The sequence below is a fragment of the Ictalurus furcatus genome, chromosome 14 (assembly GCF_023375685.1).
Source record: "Ictalurus furcatus strain D&B chromosome 14, Billie_1.0, whole genome shotgun sequence".
NCBI lineage: Eukaryota > Metazoa > Chordata > Actinopteri > Siluriformes > Ictaluridae > Ictalurus > Ictalurus furcatus.
The window spans coordinates 16,555,994-16,577,085 of NC_071268.1; the positions used below are offsets into that span (position 1 = coordinate 16,555,994).

Consider the following 21,092-nt stretch of genomic DNA (forward strand, 5'->3'; position numbering starts at 1 on the left):
TACTGAAGTGATGGATGCTCTTTGAGGTACATATTTACAGAGTGATTTTGGGTAAGAGACATCTACTACTAATTAGTTATATTAGCCTTATAGCTAATTCTCATTGCAGAACTAAAGCAGAAAACATGTCTTGGCTGACTGATTACATTTTTCACAACTGATTTTTCACAAGTGTATTACTGTACTGACTGTTCAGTAAGTCTTATTCTGTTTTATCTCAATTGAGTTGTGCTACTGTGTAATATCTACACAGACTCATTCACATCTCTGGGTAATTTACCGACCAATTCATCTATCGAAATGTTTTTAGAAGGTGAAAGAAACCCAGGCAACAAGGAAGAAACTTATAGGGATACTGGGAGAACATATGAAACTCTCCACAGACAGTAGCCTGAGCTCAGGATCAAACCACAGACCCTGGAGCTGTGAGTCACTGTGTCAAGGAATTGTATGGCATTTTAGAAAATTAATATGAATTATACTGTATAATAATTTACACAGGTTTCTGGACCTCCATTTGTTCTCTGCTTGACTGTTTAACACTCTTTGTTTTCAGATCCTCCTGGCATGTTGACCTCATATTCTCAGTGAAGTCATACTGAGAGAATCTCATTCAGCAGACTGCTATTTTGTGCGGCATGGAATTCTGGGAGATAACGCAGATGATCTATGAATTCTCCTCACTGTCATACCCTGGTACACTATTGTTCTCAAATTATAGCTGGGGCAGCCGGACGGTATGATAATCCAGGGACTGATGAGCCTTTGTGTGGGCTTCGCTAGCATGTGTTGTTTGTGTGCATGTATGTGACAAAGAGAATGTGTACAGAGCAGAATGTTGCACTGATATTTATTATTAACATTGTGCAGTAGTTAAACTGTGTTTAAATACATACATGTATTTTTTATTTTTTTTAAATCAGTGTGCATCAGTGTGTATGGAAACTACACAATTCTATTGAACAGCTGAACAGGATGTGTATAGTTGTGTAGGGGTTGCATATGACTATAGGGTGTCTAGTAGTAGTAGTAAGTCAAGGCAGTATGGATTTGCAGTATAATTCAAGAGGTATCAATTCAGCTGAGTGATTCACACTGATGACTTTATGAAACTCTGAGGTTACTGCTTACTGAATGTGTCTATGTCCTATATATCCAGATCTAGAGAATAAATCTACATAACAAAGGAGGTGGCTGGAAACATAGAAATTTGTTGCTTCTTTTTTTTTTAATAAAGGATAGGAATTTGAATAATGATATCAGGGAAACAATTGAGAGTGAACTGTCATCTACATGAAAGGCAGGAAGAGGCTGTAGATGGAAATTAGGCATGAGGGGCTGGGGGTCAATAATGTAACAGTGGTAAAACATCTTATTAGGTATCACCCAACAATACGTCCATGAGAGCACAAAGAAATTGCCTTTGTTCTGCTCCAGTCAAGCTTCACGTTGGTTAATTATTGTCATATCACTCCATGACACATCATTTGGTTTACGTTTCATTTAGGGCAGCTACAAAGCCATCTTATTACAGGGTCTTATTTCTCATCAGTAGGATGGCGTTGTCAAGTAGCATTAATTTTTAGGTCTAGCTAAAGATACAATGAAAATTTTGTAAGCCAGGAAGTGCCTATATGAAGTGTAAAGTCCCAGCTAATAATAAAGTTATTTATTTATTCAGTTAGTTAGTTAGTTAGTTAGTTATTCTAAAGCATGCTGTTCAACCACTAGGAATTATTCAGTAAATACAGTGAAACTAACAGGAAAGGTCTGCACTTATGAGAGTCAGAGAAGTGAGCCAGACCTGCTGTGAATTTAAGGGTTTCATTTATAAAACTGCTTTATATGGAGCCTAATGAATTGGCTGTATACAACATATAGAATGACCTTACATACACCATTTCATTAATTAAGATTCCTATAATTGGACATTTCATATACACTCCAGTATGAAATTTTCAGCAAAGAGTATTCACGCTGAAGAAACTACATTCTATTGATTTGGTTTTATTTTTGTCTACCAGTAATGTCGGAAGCAGTCTGATGTTGTGTAATGACAGTTACAGTCATGTGAAAAAATAAGTACACCCCATGGAAATTGTTTTTATTTTTTATTTATTTATTTTTTTACATGTTTGGACTAGCAAACATTTGATCCTTTTTGAAACAGGATACTGATAAAGCTGATACACATACAATTGACGGTGTGTAGTAATTTTCACAATTTAAATTAACAAAAAAATTTTGATCAGTCACATGGAAAAAGTAAGTACACACATACATTTGATCACACCTTCAAATCCATAAAATTAGGATCAGGTATTCAAGATTGGGTGCCAGTTATTAGAACCTGCTTAGGGAGTGCAGGTGGAACTGGTCTTATTTATACCCTTCTCATATCTAGTGTCTGGTGTTCCCTTTGTTTTTGAGGTGTGTGGTGTCATCATGCCAAGATCTAAAGAGTTATGTAAGGCCTTCAGAAAAAAGGGTTTGGATGCCTATGAGTCTGGCAAGGGATTTAAAATTATCTCCAAATTATTTGAAATACATCATTCCACTGTAAGGAAAATCAAGTGGCGCAGATTTCAAATGACTGCCAATTTGTCCAGGACTGGCCGTCCCAGCAAATTCAGCCCAAGAGCAGAGCGTTTGATGCAAAAAGAAGTCTCCAAGAACCCCAAAATTTCATCACAAGATCTGCTAGTAAGTCTTGCAGCTGTTGGTGTCAAAGTGCATGCTTCTATGCTCAGAAAGAAATTGCACAAATTTGACCTGCATGGGAGGCATGCCAGGAAAAAGCCTTTGCAAAACTAAAGTTTGCCAGTGAGCATATAGGCAAAGACCAGACCTTCTGGAATAATGTGCTCTGGACAGACAAATCAAAGATAGAGTTGTTTATCCACAGTAAAAGCAGACATGTTTGGCGCTGACCAAAGACAGCTTTTCAGGAGACGCAACTCTTACCATCTGTGAAGCACAGTGGTGGAAATGTTATGGCTTGGAATGGGCAGTACATGCAAGAAAACACTCAAACATCTTGCAACTGAAAGAATATTGCATGGCAGAGTGGTCAAAAATTCCAGCAAGCCTGGTGGGCAGTTATGCAAAATGCAAGAAGTTATTTCTGCTAAAGGGGGCAATACTAGCTTCTTGAGCCTAGGGTGTACTTACTTTTTCCACATAAGAATATCACATCTATTGATATTCCTGTTGAATAAATGATTTAAAAGCTAATTTTCCTTGTGGTTTTGTTCAAGTACATCAACTTTATTAATAAGCACTGTTTCAAACATGATCAAATGCTTGCTTGTCCAAATATGTCAAAAAAGACAACAATTTCCATGGGGTGTACTTATTTTTTCACATGACTGTAAGCCTTGAATACATCAGTTCATTTCAATTGAATTTAATCGGAACTTTTAACAATAACAGCAGCTTTACATAATCTAAGTGTAGATTTCGATTTACAGCAAAGGAACTAGATTTACAGGGACAAGTAAAAAACCTGAAACAACATAAGGAAGAAACCGTGAAAGGAATCAGACTCAAAGGGCAAGTCATCTTCTGGGTTACACCAGATAGTGGAATTATAAGCATTCTTCTTCTACAACTGTACACTCTAAAGTCAAATAGGATTTTCAGTATGAGCCTCATGGTCATGAGCCTCATGATTACAGCAGCAGTTCTTAGGTTCAAGTCAACAATAATTTATAACTTATCCATTGTAGAAAGGGTGATGCTTGGACATAAACTGTTTTTGGGCAATGCAAGTCTTTAGCATATCCATATTGAACCATCGACAAAAGCAGAAAGTGACATCACATTACCAAAAACGGGACAGCAAAATATCCTTGATTTAAGGATATTGCACCAATATGAAGGCATGTCAGACTTTTACTGCATTAATTAAGATATGAACACATCTGCCCTGTCCTATTCCTGTGCATATGACAATACTACTGTACATTTCAATGATAAAATCCTATTAGCTATTCAGCAGATGGGCCAAGTGCCACAATGAGACAGTAACACTTCCCACAACTGGCACGGACAGAGCGTACTAACCCGGCATCTGTGGAACAAAACAGGAATTATGTCCCGAACAATAGAAAATGTATGTTTCAAAACTAATAAATAAATGCCAAGCACCAGGCTGCCACGTCAAACAATGGAGTAATTAAAAATAGTTGCTTGATGCCATTGTTCTCTGTGCCGTGTCGGGGTTATGTTCTTATGGCCGTATGAATGAGTGGGGCTGAGGAGGATCACACAGATGCTCTTGTCTCATACAGTGGTTCATGCATCCAAAACTCACAAGCATCCCACTATAATTCTCACACACACTTTTAAATGGTTGCAGCAGAAGTTTAATGTGGTAATTTTTTATCAACAAGGTTTATATTGCTGAATTAATCAGGCTTAATTTAGACTATAATTAAGCAATATCGCACAAACGAGAGGTGAAAACTGAGTTATACTGAATATCCGCACAGCTGTGATTCAGCCATAGTTAATCACAGCCGTGCCAGTATTCATTATAACAGCATGATTGCGAGTACAATACTGCTTTTATATAACAGTTCCATAAACAAGAAATTAATATAAAATAACTGACATTTCAGACACAGACTAGCCAAATGTTGTGTTTATTTATGCTCTGATAATGGAAATAGATCCTGAAGAAGCCATGCTCACTGATAGTCCATCAACTAGCTAGCTAGCTTGCTGCTTGTTGAGCCCACAGTGATTTGTACATTCCTGTTGAAGGTGCATCTGGTGAAACTGGCTTCGCTTCTTCCTTTTCATTTTCATCTGATGAGCTTTCATATTTTAAATCAAAAGTTATATTCATGAAAAATGTATTGTATGCCATGTCCACTGATGATGTTGCTAACTTCGGTAGTAATGGTTTCAGTTAACTGTTGGTAGAATTGGAATTTTATTTACACACATTTGTACGATGCACAAAACTATACTAAACATAAGCACTCTTGGAACACTGCTCGTCCAATCATATTAGTGAATCAAAATCAACTGTTGTATAATGGACATTTTACATGTGTGCATATATAAATATGTATATAACATTCACAAAGTGAAATGGAAAATCTTCAGCTGATATCATTGTGATTTCTTTACTATTACCAACTCAACTTATACTATTTGACTATTTGATTGGAACTGCTGAGAAACACATGAAATGTTTGCTAAAATTCAAACTCTTTGTCTTGTCTATGTAAAATAATATACATAATTCATACTTTTCGTAGAGTACGTTTATAATAAAATTTTACATCTTCATCAACACAATGCAAAATGAACAGTAAAACTGTACTTTAACCAGATGTAGAAAACAAATGTAAGATAAATTTGATGAAATAAGGAAAGGAGAAGCAGCATGAGACAGTACAGTAATGTTCAGCCATGAGTGATATCAACAGCACAAGCATTATTATCAACGGCATTATGTACTCAGTCTTTATAGTAGTGTTTAATACTGAGCACATCCTTATAATGTCCTTCTTGCATAAGAATATTATGCACAACAATAATAATGGAAATGTTTAAGAATGCATCTTTGCAATCATTACAAATATGGTGTAAAATCTCCCTGCTGGAAAAAAGGACTGACTAGCAACTGCCAAAACAAAAGCAGAGCTAGTCAAGCAGGTAAAGCATCTTTACAAAATGGTATGCTATTTACCAGCATTCTTATTATTTATTTCAACTGATCAATAATTATTTGAGATTTTCTAATTGCACTACAGTTATGTTCGTTCACCATTCATTTCTAGTAGCCACTTTATCCTGGAAAGGGTTACAGTGGATCAGGAGCCTAACCTGGGAACACTGGACATAAGGTAGGAGAATTCACCCGTCTGGAATGTCAGTACATTGCAGTGCACCACATACACACATTCACACCTATTAGCAATTTAAGGTAGCCAATGTGTCTACCTGCATATTTTTGAGAGGAAACCAGAAAATACAGAGGAAACTTAAGGGAGAACATAGGAAACTTCATACAGAATCAGGATGGGGCTGTCAGGCAGCAGTGCTACCTGCTATACCACAGTGCCACCCTTGTGTTATTTCCTTAAAAAACACTACTACTTTTCAGAAATTGCTTCCTTTTTAGCAGCATTTACCAGCTGGCAAACATGGTGTAATGCTTTAGCCGGCTTAACTCAGCTCAATTTGTAAAGCCATATGTGTTTTCATTAAACACGTGTTTCCTTCAGTAAGCTGAACCAGACAAGCTCTGAATGTCCTTCTAATACTACACTATAATAGTATTTCTGTGGGGAAGTTCTTTTGTAAAAGAAACATTGCCCCCTGGTGGATAATATCACAGATTTCAACTCCAGAAACAACAACCACCACTACAACAAAACAGGCTGAATTGTATCGTAATTGTATTAATGTCTTCCCATTTATTGTTACGTTTTTTATTCTTTCCCTCAATATCTTAGTAAGATAACAGAGATTTCCAGTTGGTTAAAAAAACAATGATGATGTGGTGGAACTAATGAAAGTTATGAAAAACAGAGGCACTCCCACATTTTGGTTTCAGTTCCTCTTGGATAAACGTTTAGCATGTCAGTTTTACAACATGGGCTCTTATAGAAAACAGTACAAAATCTGACAAAATATTGCCGTAAATTTTGTTCCATCTCACAAACTGTCTACAGTAGATTTAATGTTTCATCGTAGTAGATTTACAATAAAAAGCAAGAGGTTTTAACCCTGAACCTTCACAAAGGTAAGTAAGTTTTCTTCAGATGTTTCTTCAGTAGTTGCAGAACCACTACAGACTACGAGGAAGAGAGAATGGTAAATTTCCATTTGCATGATAACTTCCTCCACCACTGTCAATTATAACCTGAGAACAAAGAAGTGCTACGTGTCACTGCATATACATAAATGTGTTTTTCTCAGCTGTGTAGCTAGTCTAAATTCTTCTGAGTGTAGTATATGTAGAATTTGTACAGTGTAGTACCATGTATATTTAATGTTTACGACACTTGTGGTGATGATGGATGAAACTTCTACTTTACAAGAAGAAAAGAGGAAATGTGGACATGTGGCCATGGATTCAGACTCCCGGCTGCTCAACTTGAGGTCTTATGATGAAACTATACATCCTCTTAAGGATGCGCAACTAGAGGAGACATCATTTGATACAGGTCAGTACTGCCTGTTACATAGGATGTTGGTTGTATATGTGTGTGTACATGATAGACTGAAGATATTTCATCAGTGTGTTGTTGGTTTTTTTTTTGCATGCATGCAGCTGCAGGTGTCAGTGCCTCTTGTCTCACTACAGCAGAGCTTCAGCAACATTGGAGGGCAGTGAAACAAGAGATTAGGTCTGTCAAACTGCTGTTTCAAATCCCATCCACCCGTACTATAGCACACACAATCTCCAGATATGTGGTGAGTTAAGCCAAGGCCCAAAGAGATTAATTGTGCATGATTATCAATACAATCTAAGAGAGCTTTGTATATATTATATGTTTTGTGTCACTGTTTGCATGATGGCATCATACAGGTTTATCATCAATTATTTACTTGGCCTTTCCTACAGGTGTATCAGATAATAGTGATCAGATCAGGCAGTTATGATTGTAAACAGGTGGCCATTGAGCGTCGCTACTCTGATTTCCTCCACCTACACAATGAGCTGCTTCAGGACTTCAGTGAGGAACTTGAGGATGTCATCTTGCCCAAGAAGAGGCTGATGGGCAATTTCTCAGAAGAGAACATCAATGAACGGCGTGTGACTCTCTGTGACTACCTGACCCAGCTGTACTCTCTGCGCTACATCCGCCGCTCACCTGCTTTTATAGCATTCTTCACTCACCCTGAGCTGAAGACTGCCTATGATCTGTTACGTGGAGGCCGGTATTCTCACGCCCTGGAGGTCCTGCAGAACGCACTAGTGCTCCAGGAGAAATTGTGTTCTCATGATTCGTCCCTGCTCGTGCCAACACTGTGTGCACTGTTTGTTTGTCAGAGGGACCTGGAGGATTTCCATGGAGCTTTCCAGACTGGAAACAGGGCGCTGCCAGCAGTGAGGCGCTATGGACTGTGCAGATATCGGAGCCCACTGCTGGAGGCCATGGTGGATATAGGCTATAAGTTACAGAACCCTGTGGCTCAGTTACAAGAGGAGCTGATCAGAATTCAAAACTCACCACATGGACCAGAGCCACTGATGTCAATAAAACAGCTTGTGGTGCAAGAGTTTACATGAACGCATATTTCATAAATGCTCCACCCCCCCCCCCCCCCCCCCCTAAAAAAAAAGAATAAAACTTTGTTAAAATGTCTTCAGGATACTTAACTTGTGTAGTACTGAACCAGTGTGTAATGTCACCCTGTGATTATTATGTGTACATGTTTGATGATGTATGTAGGAAGTGAAAAGGTTTTTTTAATAAGGTGTTATACCAGCAGTTGTGTTTTCCATTCACTGAAGTACACAAGTCAACAGTCATTATTACAATATGAGTGTATTATTATTATTATTATTATTATTATTATTATTATTATTATTATTATATGATCATAGATTTAGTCTAATCCTAGACTAAAATGGATTACGGTCATGTCATTGTAGAAAGAGGTACATTATAAACATTTCATTATTCTTATAACCTAATGTACACCATGGGACTAATCTCCATAGTTCACCTTTTCCTGGTGTAATTTCTTGACCTAATATAAATCTAATCTTTCTCAATATATCTAGCTATAACCAATTCTTTTTTAAATACCAAAATAAAATTAAAAAAGCGTTCACATTTACATTTACCTTTAAGACATATGGCCTTATCCAAACTATTGCTGGAAATTTCATAAGTGCCACAAACTAGAACCAGGAGTCAGTGCTAATATATAAGTTAGGAAGTAAGACAATTGTTATTAAAGAAGTATTTGTGCATTTGGTATTTGCATCATGTAGATGAAATAAAATAAATAAAAATAATAATAATTAAAAAACAACAACAACAACAAAAAACAGAAAATCTCACTCAACACATTTTTTAAAGAAATGTATAGTAAACAGTGTATTAATCAATGATGGAGAAATTCCACAAAGATTATGTTCCTTTAAGTTACTCAGGTGGAATAAATATTCTTCTGTAGACTAATAGCAGGTTCATAATCATACAGTGCTTTATAATTCACTTATGAGATTAAAGTCTAAAATGCTAAAACATGCAAATGTAAAAACTTGAGTATATTTTAAAGCCACCATGAGGAAAAACAACTTTAAAAAAAAATGGAATAAATTTAAATTATTAAAAAAGCATAGACTTGTACATGAATAAAAGTTTTTGCTCACTTTTAATTTTCGTTCCCAGCAGTGTTACATCAGGCATGAGCAGCCGCTGTACGGTCGACTGTGCGATTAAGTGGGTCTTACACAGGCCTTGTGCGCATGCGCAGTATGTCTCTCTATTTACGTTCGCGTGGAACATGTTTATGTGATGCTGTTACCTAGACGCTTCATTGGGGAAAAATCAGTAGTTGCGGGTATTTCTGTTTTGTATAATTTACAAGTAGGAAATTTATAACAATAATCTGCTAAAATGCCAAATGACGGCTCAACGAAACTGTCGAAAAACCTTTTACGGATGAAGGTAAGTGTTGGTTTCTCGCTAGCAGACATCCACAGAAAGCTAACGCACGCGCGCTCTCGTGCTCGCCGTAAAGCGTTTAGTGAAGGCGAATTAATGAAAGAGTGCACGCGCTGATTAAATAGCCACAGTAAAGCACAATGAATAATTGTTGTTTAGGATTTGTAGTTTTCACAGCCACAAAAAAATACACGCGTCATTAATTAGCTCGTTATAATTAATCTCCTGGGATTTTAATCTAGCAGGTCAATTTCGGATCAAGTTTCTGTAAATGTCAGATTGAGGTAAATAAATGTGCAGTGGATACTTCAAGATTTGCGTTAGGGGGGTGTTTCTTGTCTAAATGCACACTTCAGTAACAACGGGTTTTTTTCCTCTGCAGTTTATGCAAAGAGGTCTTGATGCAGAGGCGAAGAAACAACTTGAGGAAGCGGAGAAAAGGATCATAAGTGATGAACATTGGTATTTGGACCTGCCTGAACTTAAAGCAAAAGAGTAAGATTTTATCATCTTCCTGTGGTTATGATTTCAGTAAGAACAGCCAGTAAACTGCTAGGGACAATGTGACCAAGTATGGAGTGGATCTACAGAGAGAGAGAGAGAAATGGATAAGACAAACAACATTTCCTCTTTTCTGTTGCTGCCAACTGGGCAATGATATTGCCTCCATGTATTCACTAAAAATAGATAAACCTTTTCATTTGTTCCACAAGCTATTAAGATTTTAAGCAGGTAATACACATAACTATGCAAGCCCTAAGTGGCTATGTATTATTAATTTTGTTCTTTGTTGTTTTCTCGTGATCTCGACATAACCAAAAGATAATTTTATCCTGTAGACTGTACTTTGTGAATGGGAGTGGTTTTACGTGCACCTTGGCATCTTCACCATAATAAATGTAATAACTTCTTGCTGTAGAGATGGACTTTATCTCTGCATTAAGAGAGAGGGATGTCCCCTCCTCGAGTGTCTGACACTAATGTGGAAATCATCAGTCCTGCAGGGAAAGTATTTTTGTAGGACATCCCAGAAGATAGGATCACCTCAGTTCTCTCCACAAAAAGCCAATAGGATTTTTTCCATTGGGTTTTGGATTATATCCGAAAATAATCTGTGACCAACAAAAGATTATGATTCTTACATGTTTCGAGGCTGTAGTAGATGAGTTTTCCTGTTCGGCGTGATGACGTTTGATGTCCCAGACAGCCTCTGTAGTCCCATTTAGCCACTTGTTAGCAACCATCTTTTTCAAGACATACCCTGAGTGGGGTATTACTCATGTATTTTATGTCATAGTATAAAACATGAACATATCTTGAGCTTGTGTTAACCACAGACCTTATTTCAGTCATTTAACCAAAAACCCATAATAAAAAAATTAACTTCAAGACAATGAATGTCCAGTACACAGGAAAATTAAGTTGAGATCACGAGAAAACAGGGGGAGAAAAAAAAAAGAATAATGCATGGCCAGTTCCGTACAGACCAGTAAGCATGATGTTCAGCTGGTCTGGCTGGTCTATCTGTAGCAAGGTGCAGGGTATGTGTGTTTTGTTTGTTTGTTGGTGACTCTGTGATATTTGTAATGTTTGTTCCTTGTGATTGTGCTGCAAACCAATTTCCCCACTTGGACAAATAAAGTAATCTGATCTTAGTAACTGCTAATTCCTATCAACACTACTTCTATTGTATACAGGGGAAAACTGGGGTTAGGAGGTGGTGAAGCCATACTCATTTCATGGGCATGAACAATGATTGAGCAGCATGACTCAGTTTGTGTTGTATGGAAATGGTCTTTATGTAGCCACTTGAAATACTATAAAATGGCAGAAAGGGGTGAAGACATTCTTGATTGAGAAAAGGAAGAGGAGGGGACCCATAGCGAAACATGCAGTGCCAGAAAAAAGCAGGGACGTGAATGATGATAGAACTTTAAAAAGAGCGGATCATGGGCATCAACATGGAGAACCACTTGACAGTTACAAGCTAACTATGTATGCAAGTTATCACCTTGTCGTTAAATATATTTTAGAAGATGTAGAAAGATTGCATTTGTGATTGTATATGTAATTTTTCATATTTATATTAATAGACAGTATTGTTGCCAATTTAACAGCAATTGTGCAGATTTTTGTACATGTAGACTGAGCTGAATTGTGTACGTCCTTTATATAGAAGCTACATTGTTGAAGAAAGAAGTTATGTCCCATGTGAAGACTTGGTTTATGGAAGAATGTCATTTAAGGGATTCAATTCTGAGGTTGAGGTAATGTGTATCTGTTTCCCCTGCTTTTAAGTATCTAGTCCTACTTTCTGTTAACTGTATAGTGTCTTATTTACCATCTGAATGAATCCTTTGTAGAAACTGATGGTTTTAATGAATGCTCCCAAAGAAGAGGATGATGATGAAGAGGAGGAGGAGAAGGATTTGACTCGAATGGACACTGATATTACAGACGAGGAGATGGCCATGAGGTACGTGTAGAGGAGAAATACAACATTTGATTTTGAGCAGTTCCCATCCAAATAGTCTTATGTTTAAAATGCACATTGTCATTTAAATCTATTTTTCTTTTACTTCTAGATATGGAAGTTTGGTTGAAAGCATGAAAAGAAGATTTGCCAAAAAAAGGGATCACTCATCTGTGAAGAATGAAGAGGATGTCAACCATAATATTGAAGATACACAACCCAAGAAAGCATTCTTAAAGCCCCAGGATTAAGGCATTTTTATAGGCTTTATAAAGTGTGTGGGGTTTTGGTGTTTTTTGGGGTTTTTTAACTCTATAAATGCACACACACTGGACTCCTTTTTTAATGTTTTAATGCCTTTACAATCATTCAGTGGAAAAAAAAAAAAAAAAGGATGCTGTAAAATGGCAGTAAAAATGGATGTTGTGCATCCTTATTTTTAAATGATTGTTTATGATTATTGTAGTGTGTGTTGGTTTTTATTTATTTTATTCTAGTTTTTTTTTTTTTTGGCCAGCCATGAGAAGGTATAGTTTAGGGTGCAAGATCTGGAATGCCTGTGAAATTTAAAGGTCTGGTGTTTCTATACCTGAGAAAAATATGGTAATTTCAAAGTAATTCTGGAGTATGCATGGAATTTCTGTTGTTGTTAAAGTAAAACTCAAGACACAGTGTTGTAATCTCTTGTCTGTAGGCACTAACACAAACTCTTCAATACATATCATATTTTTCTTTTTGGGATGCAGTTATTGACCCTTAAGTGAACCCCTCTTCCTCCAGTGGCTGGTGCTGCAAATTGTTACAGCAGGGAAGAAAGTCAGCTTTCCCTTTAATGTGCATTTTCAGAATGGTTACATAGAGAGAGAGAGAATAATGTATTAATTTGTTTTAAGATTGTAGCCATCAGATTTCCTGCAGAGTCTGCCCTCATTCTGAAAATGCACATTAAATAGATCGGTAACATATTTGGACACTGCGGCAATGCATGTTCTCTTAGGCATATCCCTCTTAAGATATATATGGTCAGGTCCAAAAGTATTTGTACAGTGTTAGTTTTCAGACTTCTGCCACTGTACACCAGCACAATGGATTTGAAATGAAGCAGTCAAGATGAGTGTAGTGTAGACTTTCAGTTTTAATTCAAGGGGTGTAACAAAAATTTTGCATTAACCATTTAGGAAATACAGCCCTCCATGTGCACAGGCTCAAAAGTAAATGGACAAATGATCAATCATAAACATTAGGATTATTTTAAATACTTGGATGCAGATCCTTTGCAGACAATGACTGCATTAAGTGTGGAACCTATGGACATCAGCAAATGTTGAGTTTCCTCCCTTGAGCTGCTTTGCCAGACCTTAACTGCAGCCGCCTTCAGTTGCTGCTTGTTTGTGGGAATTTATGCCTTCAGTTTTGTCTTCAGTAAGTGAAGAGCATGCTCAACTGTTTTGAGGCCAGGTGACTGACCCTGCCATTTAAAAATTTTCATTTTTGACTGATGATTAATGATTTGGATCATGAGCCATTCCTTTCCTTCTCCATACTCTTCTCTTCCCCTCATTCTGGTATAAGTTAGTCTTGTTTTCATCTGTCCCTAGCATCTTGTTCCAGAACTGATCAGACTTTGTTTTTTGTCGTTTTTGTTTTTTAAAGATGTTTTCATCTTTAAAACAGGCCACACCTGACCTATCAGTCAATTGTCTGATTACTTTTGAGCCTGTGAATATGAAGGGACTCTGTAAAAAAAAAAAAAAAAAGTAATTAATTCCTAAATGTCTAATGCAATATTTTTGTCAAACTCCTTGAACTAAAGCTAAAAGTGAACACTTCAATCACATCTTGATTGCTTCAGAGAGAGAGCACATCCCATGTGCAAAAAAGTTTACACTATATGCATATTCTCATTATAAAGTGTTTCAACTTTTGGAAGCCAGGCCTACTGGGCAGAACTTGTTAAAGGAAATATCTGTGCAAAAATAGCATCAAACAGCAGTGTAGGACAGATCCTTTGTAGGACTGGAATGGCCCAGGCGGTGTGTCCCGGGTGGTAAAAGGGCCTTGGTTTTTCTGAGAGTAATGCGTGTTGTAAATCATCCAGAACTGGCTTGAAATCGGTACAGGCGTGAGCACTCATATTACTTAAACGGTGCTGCATAGAGCAGATGTACTCTTCTCCATATACATCTATTACTTCTCGGGGCTGAGTGCTGAGGATCTCCTTTTGGATTTTAATCCAGTCCTCTTGATTACCTAAAATATCTGATGCAGAAATATTGTTTTTTTGACTGGATGAAAGTGATAATGTGAAAATACCTGGACATATTAAATACAGTGGGTTATGGTGTAAATCTAATACAAACTGTGTAACAATATCTGGTTGAGTACTTACTTGTCTTAAAGCCCCCTGGCTGAACAATGACTACTTTAACACGCCAGCGAGACAGTTCCTGTCTCAGAGCTCCATAGTAAGAAAGTACAGCTGCTTTAGATGCTCCATATGCAGCAAAACCAGGAAACGGAACTTCTCCTAGGAAAATCCATTGAAATAAAGATTTACATAAATGCATGTAGGATCACAGGATGGTTCAATTGAAATGAATAGTATGCATTTACTGACAATTCAGTTACACTTTTAATTTTACAAGTGCGTCTCTAAAAATTTGAATATCGAGGAAAAGTTCATTTTTTTCCATAATTTAATTCAAAAAGTTTAACTTTCATATTTTCTAGATTCATTACACAATGTGAAATGGGGCACATGGTGGCTTAGTGTTCAGCACGTTCACCTCGCACCTCCAGGGTTCGGGGTTCAATTCCCACCGTGGCCCTGTGTGTGCGGAGTTTGCATGTTCTCCCCGTGCTGCAGGGGTTTCCTCCAGGTACTTTGGTTTCCTCCCCCAGTCCAATGACATGCATGGTAGGCTGATTGGCATGTCCAAAGTGTCCATAGTGTATGAACGGGTGCGTGAATGTGTATGTGATTGTGCCCTGTGATGGATTGGCACCCTGTCCAGTGTGTACCCCACCTTGTGCCCGATGCTCCCTGTAATAGACTCCAGGTTTCCCCGTGACCCTGAAGGCAGGATAAGCGGTGTAGAAGATGGATGGATGGATGGATAATGTGAAATGATTGAAGCCTTTTTTTTAATTTTTATTATACAGCTTACATCTCATGGAAATGAACAATCCAGTATCTCAAAATATTATAATAAATAATTTATAATACAGAAATGCTGACCTGAGAAGATCTCTAATCAGATAATTAACTCAAAAACTCATGAACATGGTATTACTGTGCTTGATTGGCCAACCAACTCGCCTGACCTGAACCCCGTAAAGAATCTATGAGACACCAGACCCAACAATGCAGACGAGCTGAAGGCCACTATCAAAGCAGCCTAGGCTTCCATAACACCTCAGCAGTGCCACGCCGCATTGATGCAGTAATTCATGCAAAAGGATTAAAGCCCCGACCATGTATTGAGTGCATAAATTAACATACTTTTCAGAAGGTCGACATTTCTGTATTATAAATTCTTTATTCTAATATTTTGAGATACTGGATTTTTGATTTCCATGGAGCTGTAAGCCGTAATCATCAAGATTAAAACAAAATATTTCATTTTATGTGTAATGAATCTAGAATATATGAAAATTCCACTTTGAGTTAATTTACAGAAAAAAAAGTAACTTTTACACAATATTAAAATTTTTGAGATGCACCTGTATGTGCAGTGTTGCGTTCTATTTAACCAATGCAATGAACAAAATGGGGTCCAAGGAAGAACAAGACATTTGTAATAAAACTTACAGATTAAACCACCAAACAAGACAATATCCAATAGACTGGGCTGTGTTTTGACGTTATTTTACAATCTTCCTTTATAATCTAAAAATGTGTGCTGACATGATAATGTCCTGACACTAAAAGTCATGTTGGTAAACAGATTTTATCTAGCCTGTTATCTTAAATATGATTTTAAGATTAAGATAAAGACAAAATCACACATAAAGCCTTTATATACCTTTATTGGGCATGATGCTACAAACCTATGTGAAATAACCATAATATAGTTATCTACAGAGTAGACAACACAACATACCTGACATACTGGATACACACACAATCCTTCCTTGTGCTTGTCTTATCAAAGGCAGGAAAACTTTGGTCACCTCCACACCAGCAATAAAATTCACATTCATGATTTTTCTTAATATTCTCATGGGAAGAAGTTCTCCATCACATGTATGTCCAAGCACTCCTGCATTGTTCACCAGTCCCCAAAGACCTGACCAGAAATAAGAACTCATAAATCAGGGTATTATTTCAGATACTCTACAGCGCCTGCATTTCAAATATAATATAATGTAAAATCTTATCAGTTTTCACTTTTGGGTATTTCTCATAGTTATTTGATTTTAAACCTTAAAGCCAAAAACTGCCAACCTTTGAAAATGCTGGTATCTATTTAATACCTCTACGAAATATTTCGCAGGCCGGTTTGCTTATATTTGTTGTGTAGTAGTAGGTCAAGTGACAAAACAGGCTTTACCGTTGTCACAGGTTACAAGCTATCATATGACCACTCATTATTAAAAAGAAATCCTGTTTTTTCACCTGCAAACTTTCGACTGTGCTGAACGTTATATTGTTTTAGGGTCCAAACATTTTGTCTATATTAGCAAGGAGTGTCTTACATTTTATGAAAAATAATATCATTTTGTCAAATAAGAATACATCACTGTTGAAGGACAAGCAAATCTTTGTATCAGGTTTTGATAAAGAATTAACCACACCAAGCGCTCAAGTCTAGTACAATACTGTAATTTTTTATTGCCACTTGTCTTGGCATTTACCTGCCTCTCCTATTTGACTCTTGATAAGCTTATGTGCTTCAGAGATTTGGTTGATATCAGTGATATCCATCTGTAGGATGGTAAGCTGTGCAGAAGAAACTTCCCTGAGCCTCTGTGCGCCAGGTCCGAATTCCTCCAGCACTCCAGCATACACCTTTATCCCAGCTTTGTCCAGGATTTTAGCAAGATTGTATCCAAAACCAGAGTCACAACCTGTTAAACACACAGACACGCACACACAGACATGCACACACACAGTGTTGGGTAAGTTACTCAAAAAAAGTAATCCACTACAGATGACTAATTACTACTTTAAAATTGTAATCTGGTTACATTACTGTCAAACCTACAACCTTCAAACCTACAAAAATACAATACAAAGTGAAGCTCATAGTTCTTTCAGTCATTTTTTCAGTTTTCTGGTGATTCATTAAAGAACATGCTCATTGGTCAACTCCTGTAAAATTAGCCTAAAATACCTATCTAAGGCATACCCACAGTAAAATAAAAGCTGTTCCTGAACCATTTGGAGTACGTGTATGAATTTGATCTCTTTTGAAAGGTGATAATCTGACGTTTTCCCCCCAGAATCACTGTAAGTGCTACTGGTATTGAGTAATAGAAGTTTGAACACACTGAAATAGAAGAGTTGTTTCCCGCCTGATTATTACTGTTATGTTTTCCATACAGATGACTACAGCTGGGAGCTATTAGCTGGAAAACACAATTACACCACAGCATGAAGCCTTTTCTAGTCCAAGTTCAAATTTGATGATAGTACCAAAGAAAATTTATATTTTACATGTTTTCTAAGGGTGTGTCCATGCGTTCTACCAAAATGACCCTTTGGAGACTCCAAAGGACCCTTGGTAACCATGGACACATACCTAGGATAAAAAGGCTATTACTTTAGATTTTTCTCATAATTTTGGGAACTAATGAAAGCTGATACTAAGAGCTATCACATCACACATCCAGTCATCTACAAAAATGTATATTCATAATTTAAAGCTTTGCATGCTTTTACGCACAGAGAAATGAGACACTTGCCACTAAAGCAGCATATCATATGTTTCAGAATTTCATTGGCTATACGATGTGCCAGTGAAATTCATCCACACAATTGGTTGCAACAGGCTCGACATTTTCGAAGGAAAGGGGGAAGGCACTTCCCTTCAGCACAGACTGTCATTGGCTATTGAAGGCTATGGACAGGACATGGAAGCTCCAATTGGTTCAAATGAGGTGTCAATCAAAAGGTCGGAGTCCAACTGTGGATATAACAAATGAATATTATAGGTATAAGGACAGGAAATATAAATAAAAGGCAATATTCCGATTTTCACAGATGGATCAAAAGACTTGCAGAAGCAACAGGAGCTGGTTTTACTGTGCCTAATTACCGAGCAGGGTACAACAAAAGAACATCTGATTATTCAAATATTTATACTGTTGAACTATTTGTCATACTGATGGTGTTAGAGTGGAGTGAACAAACAAGGTGCATCAACATTTTGATATATAGCGATTCTATATCTGCCCTTACAAGCATAATGTCAAGCCACCAGGATGTGTGTTGTGACATTTTGTTTATCTATTCAAGCTTAATCAGATAAGCGATAAATATCACATTCATGTGGGTCCCAGCACACTCAGGTATCCAGCGAAATGAGAAGACAGATAAATTGGCAAAAGAAGCAGTCAAAAAAGGAAATGTTGAAATCAACATTAAGTTATCAAAATCAGAAGGGAAAAGTATAGTGTGGAGGAAAGTAAATGAAAAATGGCAGCAACAGTGGGATAATGAAATTAAAGAGAGACATTTGCACTCTGTACAAAGCAAAGTAGGTATCTTAAGAGATAAGGGAACTAAGCGGAAAGACCAAGCAATAATAAGTAAGTTGAGAATGGGGCATAGCAATCTCAACAGCACACTTCACCTAATATGAAAACATCCAATGGGACTATCTGATCAATGCCATGAGGATGAGGAAATGTATGTTTAAATTTTTAAGAAAGACTGGATTGGAAAGACAACTCTAAAATAAAAGGACTATAATACAGGGCAGAAGGTGACAGAAATGCAACAATTTGGATATCCAAACACGCAAGGATCAATTAATTACAATATTCATTGTAAGTATATTATTATTTAATTATATTTCACATAAAATTCCAACACACCATCAAAAGACTTTTTGTTTGAGATTGTAGCAGATGTAAAGGAGGAGGGGAATTTATACGTGCGTCAGGTTTTTCGACAAGAAACACTTCTGCACATGATACACCTATGTATCCTCACTCCTCGTTCCTCGCGGTGAAATTAAAGAACTGATATATCCTTCAAGATGGTTGACGTCGATCGATATCCGGGTCATGGGCTGGAGGACGGAGGAGTGAGGAAACGAGGAAGCATCAATTTGAGTATGGAGAATCACCAAATGAATATTCACAAGCGAAGCTTAGTTATAATGGAGAAAGATTACACGAGAAAGGTTATACGTGAAAGATTAGGCACACCTGACGGTAATTTGAAATGACGCAACGACAGTCCGTGGGTATTTACTGATTTAATAATGTTTTTTGGACAATTTTTATTTTTTTTTTTACATTATTGGGTTGTTTTGACCTTTGCCAGTGTTGTGTCTTTGTATTAGACTACAACTTGAGAAAAATAAAGTAGACACTCGGAGGTAAAGATAACTCGTGTATTAACCAGAGCAAGAGAGTGAAACATATCAATGCGCATGGCTAATTACCAATCAGAAATCAATGCTAAGGGGAGTGATTCCACTTAAAGAAATAGATCCACTCTATACACTACAGCCAGTGTAACAAGACTGTTTTTGTCAGGACTATTATGAGGTTTCATAGGTGAGTTGCCTAAGTTTTATAAGTGTTTGTATGTCGGTGGTCTCAGTCGAATCACAAGAATCTTAGCTTTCCAAAGGTATATCGCATGAATACCTATGTACATACAGAAGCTGACGCAGTTTATTAACTGACGCAGGCTCGTAAAATGGGATTTATTTCAAAAATGCATTTTACTTAATATTGTTTTCTTAACAATAATTTTGTAATGCAAGCAACATAATATTATTGACATCATATTGGCTCTCCTGTTCTCCACAACATACTGTCCTAATTTTATTCTCTATACCGATGGAAAATGTTCAATGGCATATTGACATCTGCATGAAAAGTCATTTCCACATCTTAGTTTACACTTATCCAGAAGCAAATCAGCTGCAATTTGAAAAATGCTAAGAATGCCTGAGAGATTTTCACTTAAACCATACACACTATACATATTAGAATAAAGGTTAGATTCAAGAATAATCAGTTTTTTCTTTTTCAATTCAGATTGAAGCATGAACAAAGGATCCCTATATGATTTTATATTCCATATACTGGTTTTGAACTTTGAACTTTGAAGAAATAAGATACTAAGTTTCACTATCACTGTTTCAACAGTACTTTGAACAGTAAAGCACATTACCTGTAATGAGCACTGCTTTGCCTTGCACAGGCAGTATGTCCTCTTTTCTTCCTGCAGTGAAGTGGATCACACAGCAGCCACAGCCGGCACTCAGCAGTATCGCTGCCACACTTCCGTTTGATATCCAATAGCACAGTATCACCTCCACCACCACGAGAACCACTGACCATGACAAGTGACTTCTACTCCATCTCACCATCAGCAGTGCAGCATTGGTAGTTGCGATCAACACACACAGCCAGAGCTCCATTCCACTTACCTCCATTCTCACCACTACACCTAGAAGAGAAACCACCTTGACACTTAAATAAGCTGCACCGAGTCACAGTCAGCCTTCCCTTTGCTTAACCTTTCACATAGCTGTACTATCTCATAAAAGCCACACCCTACACACAGCCAAGGAAGTTCAAAATCTGCCTTTTTTTATGTGCGCAGGTTCAGGTAGAGTTTGTTGGCTGTAACCTGTCGTCTTATCATCAACTCTTAACGTCATGTATACTTTTGCTTCTCTTATTAAATGCAGGAAAACTTTGGTCACCTTCATAGCGGCAATAAAATTCACATTCGGTTCTCCATCACATGTCCAAGCACTACTGTATTGTTCACCAGTCCCCAG

The 21,092-nt window shown here is 37.2% G+C and overlaps 3 protein-coding genes across 5 annotated transcripts; 2 read left to right on the plus strand and 1 right to left on the minus strand.

The window, feature by feature from the left end:
* Positions 1–6,592: 6,592 nt before the first annotated feature.
* snx20 (sorting nexin 20) lies at positions 6,593–8,871 on the plus strand. 3 transcript variants are annotated; one of them, XM_053641834.1, is made up of 4 exons: positions 6,593–6,763; positions 7,062–7,187; positions 7,295–7,437; positions 7,589–8,871. In XM_053641834.1, exons 2-4 carry the CDS (start codon positions 7,091–7,093, stop codon positions 8,255–8,257), a joined length of 909 nt encoding a protein of 302 aa, XP_053497809.1. In that variant the 5' UTR covers positions 6,593–6,763; positions 7,062–7,090; the 3' UTR covers positions 8,258–8,871. The 3 variants fall into 3 exon arrangements, with proteins under 3 accessions (XP_053497809.1, XP_053497810.1, XP_053497808.1); XM_053641835.1 differs by having other exon boundaries at positions 7,065–7,187; XM_053641833.1 differs by having other exon boundaries at positions 6,593–7,187.
* A 613-nt stretch (positions 8,872–9,484) lies between these two features.
* Positions 9,485–13,914, plus strand: mphosph6 (M-phase phosphoprotein 6). Its single transcript, XM_053640990.1, has 5 exons — positions 9,485–9,650; positions 10,030–10,142; positions 11,824–11,914; positions 12,011–12,123; positions 12,233–13,914. The coding sequence occupies exons 1-5, from the start codon at positions 9,600–9,602 to the stop codon at positions 12,369–12,371; spliced, it is 507 nt and encodes a 168-aa protein (XP_053496965.1). The 5' UTR covers positions 9,485–9,599; the 3' UTR covers positions 12,372–13,914.
* Positions 13,915–13,916: 2 nt separating this feature from the next.
* Positions 13,917–20,853, minus strand: hsd17b2 (hydroxysteroid (17-beta) dehydrogenase 2). Its single transcript, XM_053640989.1, has 5 exons — positions 20,477–20,853; positions 16,978–17,190; positions 16,224–16,409; positions 14,510–14,647; positions 13,917–14,379 (listed from the first exon to the last, which is right to left on the minus strand). Exons 1-5 carry the CDS (start codon positions 20,739–20,741, stop codon positions 14,057–14,059), a joined length of 1,125 nt encoding a protein of 374 aa, XP_053496964.1. The 5' UTR covers positions 20,742–20,853; the 3' UTR covers positions 13,917–14,056.
* Between the last annotated feature and the right edge of the window lie 239 nt (positions 20,854–21,092).